The sequence below is a fragment of the Cyprinodon variegatus genome, unplaced genomic scaffold (genome assembly GCF_000732505.1).
Source record: "Cyprinodon variegatus isolate N-32 unplaced genomic scaffold, C_variegatus-1.0 Scaffold314, whole genome shotgun sequence".
NCBI lineage: Eukaryota > Metazoa > Chordata > Actinopteri > Cyprinodontiformes > Cyprinodontidae > Cyprinodon > Cyprinodon variegatus.
Genome location: NW_015150767.1, coordinates 40768 through 64412, shown reverse-complemented (window position 1 = coordinate 64412; position 23645 = coordinate 40768). Strand labels below are relative to the sequence as shown.

The window sequence follows — 23645 nt, the reverse complement described above, 5'->3', positions numbered from 1 at the left end:
TACATCTAATTTACAGTTATTCCAAAAATTTATTTTTTTTAATAAATAAAATAACCCATTTTACATAACATTCAGCAATGGCAGTGGGGATAAAACTGTTATGGAATCAGCTGGACCAGCATCGGATGCTTCGAAGTCTCTTACCTTTTTGGTGTGTTTAGCTTTTAACATAAAGTAAGCATAAAGATCAGCAGAACGCGACTTATACAGAACGCTTAGCTTACAAATATCTTCTTTTGTTTTGGATGAACGCAGTCAGCTGTGATACTGATCGGCATCTTTGCTTTTAAAAGCTTTCAGACTTTTCCCGGTGTGCAAGGAAAAATCTGGAAGCCTGACAATTGTAAGAAAGGTTCTAAAAAAAAAAAGTCTGCAGGGACTTTGTGTGGATGACATTAGAACGATCCATTCTGGTCAGAGGGCCGCACCACAGAGCTAAGCTAAGGCTGTGTCCGAATTTCTGCCCTTAACAATATATAGAGCACTATATAGTGGTTACGCTATTTTAGTGTCTGAACGTCTAGGATGAAAAAGTAGTGGACCTGAAACTTCCCACCATGCACCTTAAAAAGTAGTGATCATCCATGGTCACTAGACTAGCAGATATATCCCAGAATGCTTTGCGTGGAGAGCTTTCCTCACAAAGCATTATGGGATCTGCTGTCACAGCGGCCCGCTGTCGCCATAGGCTATTGCTACCTGACAGCGGCGAATAATACCTAAGATGGCGCAGGCCCGGTGCCGTGGAGGCGGAGTTACTTGACCAGCAGGGAGCAAAACGTGGTTTTTATAGTCCCTGCTCTATATAGTGAATGAGGGATTTAGAAGTTAGGGCGGATGTTTGGACACAGCCTAAGTGTTTGGTACTTAATATGGCGACCAGGTAGAATTCTTCATGACGCAATGCTTCTGAAGCAGATCAATACCCGCTTTGCACATCTGAAAATGAAAATTTAGCATTTTCTCTTTTACGCGAAACTCAGTTTATCTAAGCATCTTCGTACATTTATTTTCAAGTATTGCCACAGATTCTCCCCAAGGTGAGATCTAGGTTTTAACTGGTCGATACCTTTCAGTCAGACAACTGCTCAGTGTTTCCTTGCTGGAAGGTAAAACCTTTACCTGAGATTTAAGTTTTCATGTATTGAGCCTGTTCTATCTAACTCTGAGGAGTTTCCCTGTAACAGCAGAGAAAAAACATCCCCACAGCATGATTCATTCACCACTGTGTTTTACTTGTTGTCAGAGATTTTGAGAGATGTGGTAAACTTCTCATATTTTTTTGCATCTTTTGGTTGTAAGGTGATGAAAACAGTGAAAAAAAGGGTTGAGAAAAAGTATTACTTTTGCAAGGCCCTCGCTATAAATGTGGGTGGTGCTGCAATATCTTTTAATGTTTTCAGATCTTGAATTGTTTCCCAGATCTATGAAATTTTATATTGTTGGAAAACAAAATAAAAGTTGAATGACACCAGAATCTGCTGGATGGTTACAGCTAAAGGAAACGATTTTAAATGAGGGGACAGGGGACTAAAATACTTATTTGGTGTTCTGAAGAAGTGCTTTTTTTCTCTTTTTGGACTGCAAAGTGACACTCAGATTTTTTATGTTTGCTTCTCTCACTGCAGATCTGTAGAGGGACCATGGTGAGCCAGCTGGACCATGAAACTCCAAGCAGCACGTTGCTCGTCAGCTTCTCTCTTCCAAATGAACTCTGAAGAATGTAAAAAGAATAAAAATAGAAAAAACAAAAAAACAAAGAATCTCAGATTGGACACATTCGCCGCTACCAATGTTTGAACTCTTTATGACAGAGCTGCATGGTTAACTCCCTCAAAGCTGATCAGATGAGCTCAAGGTCAGCCAGGAAGTAAAACTGGAAAAACATTCAAGAGGATTTTTCCCACAACATGCTTATTGCGGACTGTGAACTGGAGCGGTGCTGCTTAAAAAGAAAAAGGTTTCGAAAGTCTGAAACAATCAGATACATCAGATGGATGACGTCAGTCGAAGAATAATCAGTCTGTTTATCAAATAAAGACGAGCTAATTTTCCTCTGACTGCCAGATTCTCCTGGCTGTCACTTTTGGAGTGCACACTACAAAAATGTAATGATGGTAATAATGATATGAATTATTCAAAATAAAAGACTTGATTCTAAAGATTTCAAGACCCCCTTAGTTATCTTGTTTCCCCTGATGTTTTTTTTTTCTCGACTTATTAAACTGGAATGAAATCACAGTTTGTCTGTTTTTTATTAATGAAATCAATACGAGCAACATGTAAGGAAATAGCCGGTCATTAAAAAGGTTGTTTGTAGCTGCTCTAAGCATGAACAAAATTCTGCAGAAGTAGTCAAATAAAAAGGTTGATAGGTATCGTTGTTTAATAGTTTTCCAGAATGAATGGACTGGAGTTTATTTCTTTTTCAGCAGTTCAGTTATGGTGTAAAAAAAAAAAGCAAAATATGTTTATTTTACAGTTTTCCCACAAACTTTCACTGTTTTCCCAAAGAAATAATCCTAGGCTTATAATGTAGTAGCTTAGATGCAGGGAAGCAGGCTTATATGTTTTAGTCATGGTGGCTTGTAACATGAGGCACAGAGGCGGAAACAAGTTGTGACAAAGATAACGGTGGTTTTCAATGCTTGAGCCAAAAAATATGCATCAACGAAGTTTTGTATTTTCCATTTTTTTCAACCGTTTATTTTAAAATTCTAAACCTTCAGTGTCCAAAGAGCTTATTGTATTCCATCAACACATTCTGTTTGAAATTGGGACTCTTTTAGGATCACCCTAAAATGTTAATATTACCTCAGCCAAAATAAAAACACAACTGTGTGACCTATGCAGAGCTTAATCAAGTGCTTCATTTGCTGCACCCCTCCTCACTCCCCAAACTGTAATTGAAAAACAGACCATGTTCTATGTGTGGAGTCATGTTGGGGCTAGCTGGTTAGTTATCATCTAACATCTGTTGGCAGTTCTCTCCATTTCCTTTTGTTGCCTAAAAGAAACTCCACAAATGTGGTGTTTTCAACTTTATTGCAAAGGCAGTCACACTTGTCATAAGTTATAGTTTTAATTTAGACCAGATGTAGCGATGAGGCCTAGACCTTTAAAGCTATTTTGGTGCAAAGGGTTTTATTATTATTATTATTATTTAATTTGTTTAGCTGTGTGAATGTATGAAAATGAAAAAATCAAAATGTCACACAAAGAATAGAACATTTGTTGCCGATCTGGTTGGGTATATCTGTGTGTTGCGGTATTTGTTAAAATATGTTTTTTTCACCTATAACACTTCCTGCTGTCACTTGTTATTTTAAACTCGGATCTTTGGCGACCCCTTGTGGTCTAACATTGTCATTACCATTAATTCGCACTTCCGCTCCTGCGGTCAACGAGGAGGTCCGACCGTTTCATCATGTCTTCTCCGTTATTCTAGCTGTAACCTAATTTTTTTACATTAGCATCACAGTCAGTATGTCTATGTCAACGTTTCAAAAGGTGACCCTCGCGACGTGCCTTGTGCTGTGCGTGGCGCTGCTGCTTCCAAAGATGCTGTTATCCAGGGGCAGGAAGGATGCTGCCGAGCGGCCAGACGGTGCGTCCACATTTTTCAGCCTTTAAACCATCCCTACATTTTATTCGGTTTTGATTAATTCAGAGAATAGGACTCTGAACGCAATTACCTTCAGACACACGTTTGATTGTCTCTTATTTTAAAACTGGGCATCAATGTTCTTGTAATTGCACTTTCCTCCCTACAGGTGGCGCCAAAACACAGATCAATTTTCCCTAACTACAAATGAGCGTTTCAATAACAATTCTGTACGTTTTTATGAAGTAAATAATAATAATAATAATAATAATAATAATAATAATAATAATAATAATAATAATAATAATAATAATAATAATAGCCTAATAAGAAAAAACAAGTTTTCAGAGTTTTGGCAGATATTGCTTTTAAAGTTGTAGAAAGTTTTCTTTTTCATGAACTAGATTTAAACAGTAACTATGATAATTGTTGTAAAAATTGTACTAAGAGATTTCCATACATGGAAAGAACGGTCAGATTCTGTCTTTTTTAACCTTATATGAAGAAAGATACAAAAACCTTTATCTTTACTATTTACTTGTTTTTTTGTTTTTTTTACATAACAGTGATACTAGAAACTATCTAAATAACCAAGACAACTACTTTCCTACTACAACTACAACTTTCCATTCAAAATAAAATGGTTTATATAAGCTCTGTTTAAGAAGTGGATAATAAAAGACGAACTTGAGAATGAGGTTTGATCAGGAAACTGGAACTGTTGCAAATGCAAAAGGAAATCCCAAAAAAACTTCAACTTAGATCCATTACTATGAAAACAGTGTAAAGAAAGAAACTGTCTGATGCAGTTAAATGAGCCGATTGCTGTATGACTCTGACAAAGCCTCCTGCATACCGTCTGTGCAGGACCAATGTCAAGGCTGTTTACAAACAGGTCAAGAAGGGTTTCATTTAAAGATGCCAAACACCAAAATGAGTTGCTCCTGTTTTTGGAATAAAAATACCTTCAAAGAACAATGAAAAAAAATGTATAATGGAGCAAGCTTTCACTCAAAAACCATAATTGATGTTCTTTGAGAGATAATCAGAAATGACGCCTACATGGACATAGACGATAAGCCAGGCTGTGAGAATAATTTTGCTTAATTTTGATAGATATGCATGAACAGGAGCAAAGCATAGGGCTGTTTCCCCCCCAGGCCTGAAACTGGTAGTGGAGTGGAGACAGATGAAGTTGGTCAGTCTGTAGACTACTGTTGGCGAGACGGTATGCTGAGCTTTATGGGGAGATCCAGTGGACTGCGTGAGCTGATACACGATACAGGTTGAGAGAACCTGTCCATGATGAGCAAGCATGAAGTGACAGTGGAGAGGAAAAACTCCCCGTTGGGAAGAAACCTCTGGCAGAACCAGGCTCAACATGGCGGTCTTCTGCCTGACCGGTTGAGATGTGAAGCGGAATGCAGCAAGAGTCAGAGAGGAATGAAGCTCTGATGAAGCTTTAGCTGCGATGGTGGTTAGCTACCATGGATCAGTTGAACTTCCGCGTAGGCTCCATTTTTCAAAACTGCTAAAAATATCCTCAAAGAACCAATTACATATTTCAGAACATAAATGCAGGAAATCAGATCCCTTGTCTTGTTTCATTCTAACAAAATAGAAGTTAAACAAAAAGCAATGCCAGGATCTAGCAATCGGGAATCCTATTTCTTTGGTTCCGAAACAGTTTGGGCTAAAAACCCAGGTTAATAATGATAATAATAATAATAATAATGGAACTTTATAGATCTCTCATTGGAGAAATTTACCTCTGAATTCAACCCATGCCCTCGGGGAGCAGTGGACAGCCATTGTGCGGTGCCTGGGGAGCAGTGTGGGGTTAAGAGTCACTCTGTGGGAAGTGATGCTCGCGCTCAGAACCTTAGGATTCTAAGCTCTATGCCCCAACCACTAGGCCGCCACTCCCCCCTAATGCCTCACTATCAACCTGGATGCTGTTTCTCTGCAGGACATTTCCCTCCCATGATGCACCGTCAGATGCCTCCAGAGAGTCGCAACCAGAGGGCAGCGGCGTCAGGATTCTCCAGGGCCCATAACTCTGAGGCCACAGCCAGGGCTAAAGGAGCAGGAACAGGAACCGGAACTGGAGGGAAATCCAACCTGGCAGGACAGATCATCCCGGTGTACGGCTTTGGGATCTTACTCTACATCCTCTACATTTTATTCAAGGTAAAAACATGTCAGCTGGATATAAAAAGCTCTAAAAACACAGATGAGAACAAAAACAACAGTCATTTAGGAGAAGTGGTTGGACCAAAACAATTGGATGGTAACCATGGAGATGATCAGATAACCTCTTTGTTTGTTTTTCAGATCACATCTAAAGGGAACAGCAAGCCATCTAGGAGGTGTCCTCCACGGCGCTCTGAGAACATGAAAAGGAAGATCAGTGAGCTTTGTTTCTTCTTTGCAGCTTAAATCAAATGTTTTCATGTCAATCCTGCTTTCCTGCATCCTGATCTAATTAAAAAAGGCTTGTAGAGGCATGTATGATTTGATAAAAGGAAAACAAAAACACCCTTAAAAATGACACATTTTCAGGTTTAATTTTTCATTTTCACTTTATCTTTGTGTGATAACTAGAGGTCCAGTTGTAACTCTGTGGGTTTGCTCTGTGAACACCATGCCCTCAGAAACAGCCTGACTTAATGCTTCCAGGAACCGATGAATCACTTTCAGCCATAACCACGGGTACTAATACTGTAGATCTTCATCTAAGCCCAGCTTCAATGGTTGGATGGTTAAACTTAAATTCACATTACGCCGTTAAGGGTTTCCTGTCCATTTAAAGGCTCACAGGACTTGTGGTTGAAATACAAAGGACAGTAAAGTCAAGTAAAAGTACCGGTAGCATTACTCAAGTAGAGAGATGTTTGCTGATTTACTGGGTAACAGATCTGAAATAGTTCAACATAATGTAATTTTACAGGCAAAAATAAGAAGCTAAAAAAACAACAAAATATAACAATTTCAAAATAAATTCAGTCAGATGAAACCCTCACATGTCACATCTAATTAATGAAACCAGCATATAACCAAATATATAATATACTACCAAAAAGTCATCAGCTTTAACATGTATATGACTTTGGATGATGTGTTTTTCTACAGCAGTGGTTATAAAGCTTCTGGGTTGGGTTTGCAAACCATTTTCCATATCCTCCAAACCCCATTACCGCCTAATCCCAAAAACACAGTGGTTGAAGGTGATCCAAAATGTTGACTGATTTAATTACAGTCTTTACTTAATGAGTCTTAATGAATCACATTTGAATCAAAAACCTTATTTCCATAAATTAAACCACCCCTTTTCGATTCAGAATCCATTTTTTCTTCAGTTACTGAATAAAAATTTTACGAGTGCAGCATATGCTGATTGTTTTTAATAAATCAGATTGGTTGAAAATAGGGCTGAAACAATCGGATTAATAGATTATTTAAATAATCGTCAACTAATTTAGTTATCGATTGATCGTTAAATGGAGTATAGATACTCTAAAACATGCTTTAAGCTGATAGACCAAAATTGTAAAAAAAAAAATATATATGTGTAAACATTTAACATTTAAGATAAAAACATTAAATATGCTCTATTTAGAACTCCCCCAGTTTTTGCTTCCCCGTCTTTAAATTCTGTAGAAAGTAGTGTTGCGCCGATGCCATCTTTTGGCTCTGATACCGATACCTGGCTGTGCCGTATCGGCCAATACCGATGCCATCTGTTTGAAACTGATGTGTGTGTATATATGAAGAACTGCATACTAGTTGGATGTAAAATAATTTCCATCATGGCTTTGTCAAGCTGCTGCCTACCTTTGTGAAGCAGGAAAAAGACTAATACAAAGTGAATCCAGTAGAAGTTTTTATCCCCTACCTGGAATGGGTGACAATAGTTGAATAAATAATGAATAATAACTTTTGGCTCCCAAAATGGTATCGGTGCCCTATTTGTTGGTACTCGCCGATACTGATACCACCATTTTAGTGCTGGATCAGGGCCCTGCCCGATACTGGGATCTGTATTGTTGCAACACTAGTAAAAACTCTTCCTTAAGGAACCTTTTGCAATCTGATTATTAATAAATTCATCAAAAACATAATTGACAGATGAATCAATCAGTAAAATAATCGCTAGTTGCAGCTAGTTGAAAGTTATATTTTAGCTTTTTAGAAACCCCTGATATTTTATGCAGTTCCTTTAAAAAGTGTTACAGTACCTGAACATTAATTAAAGCATGATAGCTTCCACCATATATGGTAACAAAGTAACAAAACAAAATGCTTTTTGGTCCAAATCAGGATCTGCATGTTAAGATGGATATTGGATGTTCATCCAGAGAACAGTGCACCCTTAGTTTCATTTGATTTTTTTTGTACTTTTTTTGTCATCACCAAACATTTGTTATTTATTGGACATTTTGTACAAAGTTAAAAATGTACTTGTTAAGATATTTATGCTAAACAGGAGGAAAAATTTGAAGAAAAAAACGTTCTAAAAGAAGGTGACAGTGTAGAAAGGTTTGGGAGCCCCTGTGACCCACCTTCAGTTCCGCTACCGTTTTCTTTTGGCTGAGAAGAAGCTTTTTCTCGATGTGAACCCGACTTAATCCAACTAACTATAACATTTAGCCTTCTAACTGCGAATTTAAGTAGCTTCCATCTCTACATGAATTCTCTGGCTGCCCCAAATAATCTTGTTTATGACCTTTAAACCCAGAGAGAAGGAATCGGTTGCATTCAATGAGCAACATCTGGCTGCAAAGGAGTAAAGCATAATTTCCTGATTGGGTTTATCTTTAGTTCATGATTATCTGCCTACTATGACTTCTCCAAATAAGCTGAAGAACCAACATCTCAGAGGATGAGATCCTTGTTTTCCCATCTGTCTCCTTTAACTCCCACAGCTGACTTCCAGCTGGCCCAGCTGCAGGAGAAGCTCAGGGAGACGGAGCTGGTGATGGAGAAGATCGTTTCCAGCGCCCACCACAGTCCTGACAGGTGACTCTACTTTCAGACATCCTAACAAGTCACAGATTCTGCTTTGGCCTGGAACACAGCTAAAAAAAATAAATGTAACTTACAGGGTGAGGGGAGTGACGGCGGACCAGGAGGAGAGTCTTCTGCAGCAGCTGTCAGAGATAACTCGAGTCATGCAGGAGGGCCAGCTGGTGGAGGGGATCCTCCCTGAGAAGAAGTCCCAGGAAGGCTGGGAAGGTGAGTGAATGTTTTATCCACTGAACCTTCTGGAGGAGTCAGAACTCCCCTAAACAATCAATGTGTTTTTCCAGGTTACCCAGAGGAACCTGATCCGTGCTGGGAGGCCACCCAGTGCTGCTGTCAGAGCGATCCGAAAGGAGACACGGACGGGACGGAGGGAGCTACGGTGGAAAACCTTACCGGTGATTTTATGGGTGCAGGAGATGCAGATGAAGCTGCAGCAGAACCCAAAGAGCCAGAGGAGGTGGAGGAAGAGGAGGATTATGGTGGTCAGTTTGATCAGGGCCTCCAACAGGAGCCCATGGATGGAGCCCTCCAGGAGCTGGAGCTCACGCTGAAAATGACTGCCATGTTGGAGCAGGAGAAAACGGAGGACCAGAGCCACCCGGGGGAGACCGAAACATCCGGCAGCTCAGTCAGACGTAGGAACAAGAGAAGAAAGGCAAAGAAAGCCATATGTTGACTCTTAGGTAGCATTTAAATAACAAACTCCTTTCCTACTGCAGCCAAGCTCCTCATTGGACTTTATTTTTCTGACTAAGGTTTGCATCAACCTATCGTTAGCATTTGGGGCTTTGATGATTTCTGATATAATAATCAGGCCTGATGCCAGTATGTGTGTTACAAAGAACACAAAGGATCCTGGTATCGCATTAGGCTGATCAATGCAGTAGAAGGCAGCAAAACTACCCCACAGCATGATGCTACCGCCATCATGCTGAACAGGTAGGTCATCCTATAGGCCCGGTTCACATTGCAGGCAGATGTAGCCTAGATCTGATTTCTTTGGGGGGTCAAGTGATCAGATCAGGCTGTTTAAAAGAAGCATGGAGTCATATATGAGCCACTTTCATATGTGGTCCTGAATCAAATCAAACTTTATTTATAAAGTGCTTTTGGACAATATTAGTACATTTTTAATTAGTAAAAAAACAAAAATAAAATGCAGGTCAAGATAAAAAAAATATATGAAAAGCCTCCACTAAAGCCATATATATCTATATATATCTATATATCTATATATATATATATATATATATATATATATATATATATATATATATATGGGGATCCTTTAAGACCTGGAGGCCAACAATAAATAAAATACAACGGGATAAAAAACTAAATATGTAAAATAAGACAAACAAAATTGAATAGACAGGTAGTTTAGTGATGGAAGGGCGCCTCGCAGTGAGGTTTACTTTTCACTTTGGGAACAATTAAAATGCTTCTACCAGAGGACCTCGGGGTCTGCCAGGGTGTATATTATTTATTTATATCTGATGGTTTGGAAAGAGACACTAGTATAGATTAGATTTGACATCACTTTCCATCAAATTTGTCACAATTTTTTGCCGTCCAGCAGAAAACGGCAGCAGTTAGTAAAGCAGACAGAATCTTGTGTTATAACACTGCAAAAACTGATGGAAAATAAGGTAATTATCCTGGAAAAATGTGTATTTTCTCTTCTTTATTTAAGTAGGCAGATCAGATGAATATTTCTTCCTCTAAGATATTATGCACTTGCAAGAGAATAATACGGGTGTTGTTTTTCTTATTCTAAGCGTAAATAATTTTATTCCATTGCTAATTTTCTTTCTTAGCTGCTAAAATTAACGGGAAATACGCTCATTTCAAGACTAATACTCATACTTCCATTGCAGTGATGTGCAGTAGAGACCTCAAGAGTCTTGGAGTTATTCATGTCTAATTGAAGAGCTTTTAGGAACCAGGATATGGGAAACAGTTTGGATTATAATCCTTGTATGTGACCCTTCAGACAGACAACTTTAAAATGCTATAGAGACACAATGATGTGTCGGTTTAATACACTGGATGGCATAGAGTCTCCTCCCTGCAGGGGTGAGAGGGGTTAACATTTATGATCAAGCTTTCCTTGGTTGATAAAATTCTGAATAAACTAAAATCCCCCACTGCTGGCTCCATATCATAATCGTTTTAGATGTACCTAAAATTCTCAATTAAGACTTTTCATCTTTTTTATTTATGCATTTCTCATGCAGCACCTGCTCATACAATAGTTGGTTTCTGTTTTGCACTTTATAGGACCCTCACTAAAAAACTAAAATCAACATTTTAGGCCAAGAGTGTTATTGGAAGACCTTATTGCCTTAGTAACATAAAAAAAGAAGTGGATGTTTTAATTTCAAAAATTTATGTCAATTTAGTATTAAATGGCCACTTGCCCTAATATATAACAAATGTGTTTCTGTAAGAAATGAATCAAAAACACTCAAGAGTAAAAGAAACATTTTTTGGTTACATTATAACCTTAGAGGCATTAATGCTGATACAGGCACTTTTTTACTTTTTTTCAAACTTAGCTTATGAACTTTTTTACTTTTCCATTTGCTTTTTACCAACTTAATTTACAGTAGGTAATATATCATTCAAGGGCTCATCTAATTGGTCAAATGCCAACATAAGATCTACAGCCATGTAGCAGTAGCTTTGCTGAATGGCTGGATATAAATGTTGTGCTTTTAGACCTCATTGAGGGACGGTGGAGGAATCCATTTGTAAGGGATATGCAAGTGATCGACGATGGTAACTTTCCCTATAAAGGCTGAAACCTTTTTCTCCATGTTTACTGTTGTGATGTGTTTAAGTTTTGTTTTTTATGGGCATTCAGGTCAGTTTGGAGCCGCTTATTGTTCACATTGAAAACACGTAAAAGCCACATTTTATAGGTTATATGAACAACAACACAAAATAAAATATCAGACCTGCAATGTGAATGCAGCTTTAGACACTTTAACATACTTCCTGTTTTTTTGTGAGCGAATTTCTCAATGTTGTCACATGAGGTCAGAGACGTCTGCAGGGTCAGTCTTTTGGTGCGTCTGCGTAAAACGCTCGTTTTAAGATGGCAAAGAGAAACCAGAGCTACTACACTGAAAAAACGATCTAGAAATTTCTTAAATTAAGTGTATTTACCCTTAATTTGAGTAGGTAAATGAGATGGTTTGCCATTAGAATGAGTATTTTTACATTTAAAATAAGATAATTAGATAACATCCACTTGAAATAAGAAAATGTAATTGTGTTTAATTGTAAATTGTCTTGTTCCATTGGCAAAATGTCTCTTTTACCTCCTCAATCTAAGAACAAATGCACTCGGTTTAAGAAAAAAAAATTAACGATTACCTACAGGTTTTTCTATCATTGTGAAATCCTTAATTCCTTTGAAGCCTGAGCTAAAGATGAGTTTAATATCTGTTAAAGGTTTAGCTTCTTAAATAGATCCTCGCTTCATTACTAAACTTTGGGTTTGATGCATTTAAGTTGAAATAAAAATTTAAGAAAATGCTGTAAAAAAAAATTGCCTAGCAAAGCAGATAAGAAAAAAGATAAATCAATTGCTGGGTTTACATTTTGCTCCCAAATGTTTCTGATTTGGTTCCATTCTAGAAGAAAACTAGCAGAAAACTGACAGTTTGATTTTCCTAAAATGGTAGACTTTTTTTTTAGATTTTTGCATGCTGGTTTAGGGGAAGTAGTGTTCTAAGATTGCAATGATATTTCTCAAAGCACCTGTCAGAAAAGCTGAAATGAAAATAAACGTTTTCTGTTTCCTCTCCTTCCTTTGACTCCGTTTTCCTTTTAATACAGACTATCCCATCTGGATTATAAAAAAAAATGAGTGGAAGCACATTTCCAAAAAATGATGTTTATTACTATAATGGCATATTCTACCCATAGAAAAGAAACGTTACATGGGTTGATGTAGGCAAGGTCTAATTTGGATGAACAGTTTAGTGAGAGGCACAACACAACAGCCTTCTCCTCTACAGATTTGCTCCGTTGATTTGCATGAAGTGTCAGGTTGGTCCTCAGTGCTCCATTGGCTCGTCGGACGCCTGTCCAGCAGCAGGTTCCTCTGCAGACTGGGCCACCTGGACACAAACGATCCTTTTTTTCTTTGGTCTAAGGAATCCTTTCAGGAAATAAAGCTGAAACTGAAGCAGGGTCGTACCTTTCTCTGCGGCCTTTCCTCCAACCCCTCCAGGAAGGGAGCGACGTCGTCATCGTCATAAATGGTGAACTCCATGTCCTTCCCCACGATGCCGATGGAAACGTTCTGCAACATACCGGATGAAATCATGAGGAAATGCCTTAATGTTGAGGTAGAAGAGGAAGGAATCTGTGGTACCTTGGTGGTGAGGTCCTGCTCAGTGGGAAGTGTTTCTCTAAGAGCACGGAGGCCGTGCTGAACCAGTTCATTCAGGTTACCTGTGAACATCCCCGCCATCCAACAAGGTTCAGCATTTAATCCACCTGCTTCTATTCAGACATTAAAACAAAGGACAAAGCCTTACAGTCTTGGAACTTGTCCATGGTCCGCTCCAAATAGGTACGTGCAGACTGGGAGCGCGCTCCGATGGACATGGCTTTGCAGTCAAAGTAGTTTGCCGAGGGGCAAGTCTGAAAGATGTGAGGTCCCATGTCCTGTAGGACGGACCGAACAAAAAGAGCAACGGTCAACTTGAGATGCCTCTAAGTTATGCTGGAGTAAAGCCGACTTAAACAGAAGCAGCTCACATCGTAGCCGGCAATGAGGAGCCCGACTCCATAAGGCCTCCTTCCGTACCGCTGTGTGGGAATCTGGGTTTCTGTAGTTTCGGTTAAGGATGACAAAAATCCCTCTGCTTTCAAACTCTTAAATTATCCCAACATTTTATACATTTTACTTTGGCCTCATATTTAGTTTCTTTATTCTTGGTTTTCCCCAGAAATCTTTAGGCCTTATTTATTCTGTCAGAACATTCCAGGCGATAAAATCTGTGGAATTTGGGTTTTATCTAAAGGAAAGTGGGGCAGCAACTAAAAAAATAAAAAAGGATATTACGGTACTAATTCGATTCTCATTTTAATCTATAAAAATTGATTCAAATAACCACAGAAAGATTTTTTTCCCACTGTACTTTTGGCCTCCAATTAACCGCTCTTATTATATGTTGCATAACTACAGTCAACTAATTCAGGTAACAGCTAGAAAAAATATATGTTTTTAATAATTTAAAGGAGAAGTTCGGTTTTTTACACTTTAAGCCCATTTTCTGTAGTGTCCAGGATGAAATAGAATGAAGGACACCAAAATTTTGACAATTGGTCCTGTCTCTGCTTTTTTGGAACGTCATTGAACAGCGCTGACGACACGGTGAGTAGCATATTTTAAAAAAAGAACGTTTAAGGTTGTTTTAAGGACATTATCGGACATGCTCTATGCTAGCCATTCTAAAGCAGCCAGGGGTTGATTCTAAATGAGCCAAAAAGCAGAGACAGGACCAATTGTCAAAATTTTGGTGTCCTTCATTCTATTTCATCCTGGACACTACAGAAAATGGGCTTAAAGTGTAAAAAACCGAACTTCTCCTTTAATACTGGACTAGATTGCATTAAAAACAAATATCAATTCTAAATCTTGAGAATCTGAATCATTTAGATTTTTCTAATATTAATGGCTGTTCATCCCTGGCAGTGGTACAGACAGAGCAGACGTTTGAAAACAGTTAGCCAGAACTGTAATGCAGCGTCTCACTGAACGCGTTTCCAGTGCCTCATCCTGGATGCTTGTGCTCATCGAAGCCAGACGCATTTTTTGACAGCATTTTTAACGCCCTTGATGCACGTCCATAAAAATCGTACGCGCTTTGCCCACCCTGAGTACGACGGCAGATGCAATGAGAGGATTGGTTGAAAAGTTTCATAGGTGGTTTAAAAATGCAAGTATTAAAATACAAAATCAGATATTTCACATTTTATGTTGGTATTTTTTCAACACAATCCAGCAACAAAATATTTTATTGGAGTGATTACATCGATCTCGATTTTCTTTGTACATGAAAATGTTTATCCGCGTAGCTTTTAATGTAACCCTAGTGGAGTCTAACACCCTTAAATAAATATATTCTTGTTTATTTTCGATGGTTTTATGCCGACAGCTCTGCAGGAGCATAGATCACGCCTTGGATGCAGCGACTATCCATCTGCAAACTCCCATATCAGCTTCTCTGATCGGGCGATGCCCCGCGTCGAGCTGCAGAAGTTCAGAGTTTACGATTTGAGCATCTGATGCTTTAGATGGATATCAATGCCTGGAGGATTAAAACCTGCTGCACCCGATTCCCAAGAAGCTACAAGATATGACGCGGCAGACGATGTCCTTAAGTGCCGACCATAGACTTCACATGTAAACAAGCTGAACCTGGTGCTCAAAACACGTTTGGTGTGAATGCAGCATCATAAGGTTTAATACATGTTGTGTAAAGATGTGTGTGAAAGGATATACCAAACGTGAAAACTAGAATCTTCTATTTAGGACACATTTTTATCTAACCTGCATAAATCACAAGAAAAATAAATAGTATAGTTAATTCATGTAATTATGTGGGACTTAAATTCTAATTTTTTTAGTGAAACTCAGAATTAAGATCTGTTTTAGCCTTAAGCTTTTCTTCCAACATGTCTGCTGTGATCCTCGTCTTTATGATGCAGTTTCTATTTTATGACAAACGAAAGCGGGACTCCTCACTGGAAACATGTACTCCAATTATTGTCTTCACTGTATTTTATTTGGAGGTGTCAGAAAACGAGGGCTAAATACAAACTAAGACCAAATAAAATGTTCAAGACACCGAACAGAAACATAACTTACCACACACCATCCAGTAGAACCAGTTCTACTTTCCTCACTCTGACGGACTGGACCCTAATGCATTATAAACCTACTGCCAGCACTGTCACTTATTAAATTTCAGCAGCTAGTGTTGCTTTATTTGTCCGAACACGATACCTTTTAATCGAGAGCTTCACAGATAGAAAGGATACTGCTGCCAACAAGTGAGACGAGACGCGAGATGGGAAGTGGTCTGTCAAAGACGAACCTCGAGTCCAAACACTCCTGACGCATAAAGTTACTGCAAGAGAGAAAGCCACCGTGTTAAGCTCATCCTAGCCACACAGACTTGTTCACTTAAAGAGAATAAATTTCCTGTTTCTGTCAGAGAAGTGAAAACAGAACCACAGCATGAAGCCCATTGATTAAATACAACTGTAAAGCTGTATTTTAAAGTTCCTTCCATGCATTGGAGATGTCTCCCTGTTTTAAAAGGACAGATTCCACTTAAGAAGAATCCAGCTGTCTGGAAACTGCTTCTTCAAGATCATCTTCCTCACTAGTCCTACCAGAGCAGCCTGGCGTCGGCGGTCAGTCCGGCGATGGAGATGCCAATGTGGTTGTCAACATGTAGGATCTTCTTCTGGTGGGCAGCCAGTTCAGACTGGGCTCTCTGTGAGAAAAGCATCAATCATGTGATCACTGTAGGTAGCAGTTGATTGACAGCCCACTGGGGCGCACATGTCCTTTTTGGTACATGATGTCTCCCCCAAAATGACACAAAATGCTAAGATCATAACAGTGATGAGCTTTAGTTTTAATATGAATGAGCTCTGAGAGGAATGGGACATGAGAACAATGCAGGAAGGAAGTTTGGTAAAAATGGACTGATAGCTAATATTTAATTGGTTTCTTAACATGATGTAAATAAAGAACCAAACTTCTGGTACTCAGAGTTCCAGTAAAACATAAATTAGACTAGGGCTACCAATGAATATTTTGCTAATCGTTTCATCTGCTGATTATGTTTTTTGTTAATAATCAGATAACAAAAGTTCTTCAAGATTTTATACAGAATCTAAACCAGTTAAATCTAGAACTATGACAGCAGGACTTCTGAATAAAACATATTGGGGAGAAAAACTTATTTTTCATTTTAAATGCAAAATATATATATATATATTTTTAACACTTTGATATATTTTCTGCATGTCTCAGAATCTCTATATTACAGTTGAAAAATGGATTACTAGAATTAGCTGAAAATTGTGTCAATAATTGATTAATTACAACTGATCTAATGTTTTAGCCCTACATTATACTACTATGATTACATCACATAATTAGTAAAGGCTGGCACAATTATATTCAAATTAATTCGGCACTATTTAAACTTTTTTTTTGTATTCAGTATATGTAGGATAATTAAAGGCACATGAAGCATCCCCATGTTCCTTATGGAGCAAAACTTTGCAAGCTAAGAGGTTTTTTTCTATTAAATTTTAAATGTAAACTTATTTGTTCAGGTTGTTGTGACATATTAGTCGCTCATTAAATAGAAACCATGAAAGTTATTATGGCAACACTGACAAAACAGTGATGGTTGAAGATACTCTGCTAGTAGAAGCTTTGCTATTAATATTTATTAGCCTATTTAAAAAAAAACACTTTCCTAATCTGTAAAAAAAAGGCTGTGATTAAGTTGTGTGGAATAATGATTAGAGACAGTTACAGAAACCAGAGGTTAAGTCAATGACTCTTTCCTTGTTTAACTCCAATCTGACCTTTTTTAACCATTTATAAAATGCAGGAAAAAAAAAACAACAACAATTATTTAAAAATCTGGAAATACACCAACTCTGATCCACTTTTTGTAAAATAGCCTGTTTGAAGTGACCACGAATGATGTGCAAAATCTTAATTTGGTCCCATTTGTACATGAACACAGAGGGATCTTTGATACTACCTTCAGTGCAACAAGGACAGCATGTGTTCTGGATTTCAGTCCTACAGTTGCAGAGCCTTGTTTAACTGCCTCCATGGCATATTCGATCTGATGGATGCGACCCTGTAAACACAGCAGCAAGGAAGGAAACGTCCTTAAAAAACCTCACCATGTAACTGTAACCTGCAGAAAGAAGAGGCCAGGGAAAACTCACCTGAGGGCTCCATACTGTCACATCGTTGTCATATTGGTTACGGAACTAAAGAGAGAATAAACATCGGATTAAAAAACAAACCTCGGAAACATTTAGATCCATTTAAGGTTCAATAGGACCAGACTCACATAATTATCAGACATAATTGCAAAAGCTCCAAATATAAAGAAACGCTGTGTTTTCGAGGCCGGCCTCTCTAAGCTGGGGGTTTAAAATTACAGAAACTAAATTATTAACAAACCCACATTTAAGTTCAACCTCTAAAGGAGGACGTCACAGGAACCGACCCAATCTTGGACTGTTTCGAGCATACATGGCTTTATTCTGTTAACTTTAAGTAGCGTTATCCAGACTTAAATACAAAAACATGAACTAATTATTTATAAAAGTCCATTTATCTTTACGATATAATTGGACAAACAAATATATTATCAACAAGAAAACTAGCTGAGACAAAGCGAAAGTAAAGGCACGGTACTTGAACCGCTCAGTGAAATGAAGCTAACTCAACCTGCTGTGGCTAACATTAGCTAGCACCGCGGTGGTAGACTAAATATTTAACCGCGCAAATAACACAGCGCCTCCATAGGGATTATCCTGTAGATTAAGGCTATGTGTTATTTGGCATGGCTAGGTAAGGTTAAAAACACCACTTTATTTTCAAGCAGAGTCAAAAGCTAAATGCTAACAGTTACAGATGCTGTTTTGCTTACTCACAGCAACTTAGCAGGCTAAAGCTAGCATAGCGTGATAAAATAAACCGGCAGTCAGAAATTACTACAACAAATCATTACAGGTCAGCTTTATTTTTTGATGCGAGTATACCATTATATAAAAAAGATAAAGAGCCGTTATGTTTTATTTCAATTTACCATCTCTGCTCTGTAAATGTCCGAGTTCCTGCGCAGGATGTGCTCTGCTGTGATGCTCGATTGTTCTTCCTGAATGTGACGTCAGGGGAGAGCAGCAGAGTGCCGATTTCAAATAAGCGATCGACAAAGATTCCAAGTACTTACAAATAAATTACAAATATAAAAAAGTCCTTCATGTATTTATCTTTGTGTACGTTCATTTATTCTGATCAAATTTTATTTTCCTCTTGCTTTTATAAAATAACTGGTATTTTGGTCTGAATTGTCTTCTTTTTTTTTTTTTTTTGATCAAAAAACGGAATAACAAATTAATGACAAAAACTAACTTTGAAAGAAGTCTGTAGAACCCATAGCCCTACCATTTGACTTGATGTTATTGATTTATTTGTTGGAAAGGCTCTAAAGGTAAAAAAAAAAAACAAAAAAAACAAAACAAAAAAAAAACAACTGAAATGTTAGAACTGTAACTATACAGTCATATGTTTACATTACTGTTTTTTATCACTGCTGCTTACCTTATCAAGGCTGCGCTTTAAAAAATTAAATAGCCTAGAGAACTTATCTTAACAAAAATTATTTTTGTTTACACTTGTGTGTACAAAATAAAATCTGTCTAACTCTAAGTTCTATTAGTTACCATTTACTTACATTTTGTGCAGCCAATTTCTACACACAAGTGAAAAAAAATAATAGTTTAAGATTTTACATATTTAGCCTATGACACAAACATTCTATTTTCAGTTTTTGTCAAAATCATAATATCAAAATTGTATGTGTTTTATTTGGATTATTAACGTTAAAAGAACATATGATTGTCCGAAATGGTGATATGACAGAAATAATTTTAAAAGTAAAAAAAAATAAATATCAGAAATGTGTGCCTTTCATTTCAAATCACCTCCCATTTGATCTAACATTGCTAAGTAGATGTTAGATTAAATGGGAGCTTTCAGATTGCAGCATGATGTGGATGCAGATACTTGATTCAATCTATTTTAGACTGTTTAGGAACCTGTTTCTTCAAATCTGAATGATACAGGCCTTTGGAAAAATGTGCAAACACAGCTTCCTATCCTTCTTCAAAGTTATGCAGGATTTTTTTGTTAATACTGTAAACTAATTGTGCTTCCCAATTTTTCTTTGTTATCATTTAGATTTTCAACATTTTATAATAAAATAATTTCTACAATAGTTTTATAGGATTTGATTCTCTATATCAGCCTACTATGCTCCTTATTTTTCAGTTCTATAAAAACAAACTTATTTTCTCAAATTATTGAAGATAACTGTTCATTGATGAATGCACACCATTAAAACATGAAACAGGGTTTTAAATCTCTGCAAGCATTAAGTATTTTATTTAAGTAAGTGGCAAAATAAAAATAAGTTCCCATAATTGTGGCCGCTGTCTCTTGTCTTTTCCCCCCCTGATCTTACTCGGCCAATCATCAGCAGTGTTGTGTTTGAACACTAGGTGGCGGCAGCGAATCAGAGTCGGTTGGATGTATTGGAACATGAGTCACTATCTGTTTTCACTAAAGAAACTGAAGTTAGAAGAAATATTGATCTGCAAACGGCAGTTATGGATGTCTGATGTGCAACAGCCAATTTCTGCTGCCTTACCAAAAGTAAGATTTATTACACCATGGTGTAATTTCACAAATTATATTCTGATATTTTCTCACTGCCTCCTACTGCACAGATTACTATATTGAACAACACCATTTTGTCAAAATACAGCTTTGGTTGCATATGTCAGTATTTAACTGACTGACTATTATTTTGGTGTTAAAAAATTTTTCCTGTGTTTTTTTCTTAATCAGTGCTGTTTAAAGAGATCTATTCCTGAGGCTGTTTGGAGGAATTTGGAATTAAATTGCAGAGATTGTTTTTCTTTACAGACAACAAGACGAGACCACATTACATTTGAGAGAAGAGAACTGATTTGACTGTTTTGCCCCATAAGACTATTTTAATTTCCTTTACAATGCCTTGCAAAATGATGCTAACTCTTTGAACATTTCCACACAAAATAAAATAAAATAAAAGACCTTGTAAATGGTGGTCTATGTTGGTATCCCACCCTTCTTTCCACTGTCAGTACCTCAAAACAACACTTATTCTCTCAATTACAGTCTCAGATCTTTTGGGTTATATGTCTTCCTGTATATTTAAATGAGTTTAAGCCTATGCTTTAATGGTTCCACTCTATCTCATGGAAATGCTTTAATCGGAACTCTCCCAGTGAAGCACCAGTGTAGGTAGTAGATCTGCTTGGGGACTTGCCCCTGCTCATTATGTTGCAATATGGCAACGTCACTCAGAAAAACTGTTTTAAACTCTTCTGGATTTTAACTTCTTATTACCTATATTTGCTAATATTCTATATTTCTTTGGCGGCCTAAAGTAGCCAAACATAGAAAGAAGCAGGTATTGCATTCTAAGACAGACTGATCTTTGCCATTTACCAAGGTGACACAAAAGGTCTCAGTTCTTTCGTTTTAAGTCTTTTTATTAAAATCTGAGGGCAGAGGAGGGCAAATGAAACATCTTAAAAAATGACTATCATTGGGATTTTAGACAAAGAAAAAAAAGGGTAATCTACTTTTAGAAAATTAGACTTAGACTTTGTTGTTATTTTGTATGCACAGTGTATAAAAACGAAATTCTGTTGCATACAGCTTACAACAGTGAAACAGTGAAATGAACATGACTATTTATAAGTGCAGCAGTGAGCAGAATGTACAGTAATTAGAAATAACAGTGCAAAAGGGCATTAAAATGAAAAAGTTCAGTGGAGTGCAAAATAAATATGGTGCAAAATGCAGTAGAATATTGAGTTGTGTCCCATTTAACGATTTTTAAAAGTTCAGGACATTGGAAGTGCAAAATAATGTTGCAAGCGTGATGCAGAGTCCAGTTTAGAGTTCAGCAGTTCAACAGTCTGATGACAGTGGGGAAAAAGCTGTTGCAGAACCTGCTGCATCTGCATTAGATGCTGCAAAGCCTCTTCCCAGAGGGCAGCAGGGAGAGCAGTCCATGTTAGGGGTGTGAGGGGTCACTGAAGATGTTACGGGCTAAGGACACAAAGTTAAAAGTAGTGTAGCTTAATAAGGGTAACTTATGGAGCTAAAAGAGGCTAACTTTTTAGCTACGTAGGACAGCTAGCTACAGCACAGCGCTTCCCAGGTCTCCCTCTTTATATAATGGCATTGCAGTTACTTTGTTCACCGTAAACATATTTTTTCAGTTTTGTTATCAATCAGCTTAAACTTCTAGGGTCCATTAGACACGCTAAAACTACAGATGCTCCCAACTCAGCACACGGATGATGCATTATGTCATTATCATTGTCTGCGAAACCATGAGATTTTACATTTGTGGCAACATTCAAACAATCATACATGGTAACGTCACTGGCATGCGCAGGGCTTGAGCAGACCTGGTACCGACCTGGTACCTAAACCAGCTGTATGATTTGGGTCCATGCGTTGCTGATAGGTGCACTCCATGTCTTTTCTCAAAGGTTTTCTTCAATATTTCCTTACATTTAGCTCACCTTCAAACAGCTTTACCGCCCCTATTGAAAAAAAAAGCAATCCCAAAGCATGATGCTGCCACCATCATGTTTCATGCTGGGTGGAAGGCTGTGTAATACCTTTTCCAAATCTTGTTGTTGCTTCTCTTCTCCGGTTAAATGACCTATCACCTTGGGTGGATAGCCATTTCTTGGTAAGTTCGTGGTTGGGATAAACACTTTATATCTTCAGATGATGGATGAAGCAGTGATCTGTTAGAACTGGATGTTAAACCTCTTCCTCATCCCTGAGCTGTCTGCTCTATTCCTTGGTCTTTGTAAACTTATTTGTCCTCTAATGTTCTCTAACAAACCTCTAAGGTCTTTACAGTTCAAACGACTTTATTCAGACATTTACTTAAGCAAAAGAAGACTCTATTTGGTAATTAGATTACTTCTATTAGCAGTGGGTTGTCATTTAGGTATATCACAGCAAAGTTAGCTGAATATAGGCTTTGTTTTTATTCGTCCAAATAAACTACGTTGAGGTGCTATTTATTGACAAGGTTTCAAAGTTGTTTCAGATTAAACCGCCCTCGCACTGACTGGTTTAATACAAGCATTCCATTAAAATGTCCTAAAATATTTCCCATGTTTATTGTTGCTAATTAGCATCACATGCTGAAATAAAGAGCAAACATTTGTCTGCACACCACATTTGCTTTTAATGCAAATCTAATAGTTTTACTTCATTTCGTCCAAGACTGCTTGTAAGAGGACAAGGATGTTGATTTGTAAAGTTTTGTGTAATGATATATTATTTTTAATTTTAATTAATTTAGCAATAAAAAAGAAGATGTTTGAACTTTTTTCATTTTGATTAGATTTAGTCTTGGAATTTATCAGTAAATTTTTCAGCTGTTTGATGTGTTTCTGGTTTTACCCCCGTTAAAAGCATGATGCACCCTTGGTCCTGCTTGGGGGATCTTATAAACGGTGGTGGTGTGTGGAGGGGTAAATTAGTGGGACCGTGCTGACGAGCTTTCCTCCTCTGCCAAGGCAGTGGCAGCACGACTTCAGCCATTACATCAGTGCTCCAGCTCCCTCCTCTATGATTGAGATTGTAAAGCCTATGCTGAGCTCAGCATGTTTTATTTTATTTATTTATTTTTTTTTCCCATCCCAGGGCCCTCATTTAACTCTGCCAGCTCCCCAGTGGCCGCCAACTCTAGTCCCCCCCCCTCCACAGCCTCTTCCTCCACCCACCTCTTCCTCTACTGTTTAATTTTTCAAATGGAGAGCTGCCTGAGTCACTGTGCGATGGGGCCAAGCCACATGCAGCTGGCCTGAAGATGGTGGCCTGAAGGAAAAATGCTTCTAACATAGTGTGGTTACTCTCTTTACCTGCAAACATTGTTTTTGTTTTTGTTTTTTTTTTGTTACAAGGTCAATCCCTCTGTCTGTTTTGATCCCAGGTTTGGATGCAATGTCATAAACTTTCTTTTTTTCTTAAGTTAGGTTTCATTTTAATGTTACAGGGAGTTTGCGTCTTTCCTACAAGTGAAAACACTCTTGCTGACTCCATGTAGTATAAACCAGGATAGGTTAAAAGCTA

The 23645-nt window shown here is 37.8% G+C and overlaps 3 protein-coding genes across 3 annotated transcripts in view; 2 read left to right on the top strand and 1 right to left on the bottom strand.

The window, feature by feature from the left end:
* Nucleotides 1-2229, top strand: part of LOC107090877 (rhombotin-1-like) — a 22629-nt gene extending 20400 nt beyond the window's left edge. Inside the window, exon 5 of the mRNA XM_015384484.1 lies at nucleotides 1629-2229. The gene's annotated coding sequence lies outside the window, so the exon portion shown is untranslated. The remainder of the gene's footprint in view (nucleotides 1-1628) is intronic.
* A 1171-nt stretch (nucleotides 2230-3400) lies between these two features.
* Nucleotides 3401-9820, top strand: LOC107090883 (protein RIC-3-like). The gene is made up of 6 exons (XM_015384491.1): nucleotides 3401-3607; nucleotides 5574-5794; nucleotides 5939-6014; nucleotides 8530-8623; nucleotides 8709-8839; nucleotides 8914-9820. Exons 1-6 carry the CDS (start codon nucleotides 3487-3489, stop codon nucleotides 9303-9305), a joined length of 1035 nt encoding a protein of 344 aa, XP_015239977.1. The 5' UTR covers nucleotides 3401-3486; the 3' UTR covers nucleotides 9306-9820.
* Nucleotides 9821-12512: 2692 nt separating this feature from the next.
* On the bottom strand, nucleotides 12513-18605 carry psma1 (proteasome subunit alpha 1). The gene is made up of 10 exons (XM_015384485.1): nucleotides 18514-18605; nucleotides 17642-17686; nucleotides 17449-17550; nucleotides 16052-16155; nucleotides 15695-15783; nucleotides 13406-13476; nucleotides 13183-13312; nucleotides 13017-13096; nucleotides 12840-12944; nucleotides 12513-12759 (listed from the first exon to the last, which is right to left on the bottom strand). The coding sequence occupies exons 1-10, from the start codon at nucleotides 18514-18516 to the stop codon at nucleotides 12697-12699; spliced, it is 792 nt and encodes a 263-aa protein (XP_015239971.1). The 5' UTR covers nucleotides 18517-18605; the 3' UTR covers nucleotides 12513-12696.
* Nucleotides 18606-23645: the final 5040 nt, after the last annotated feature.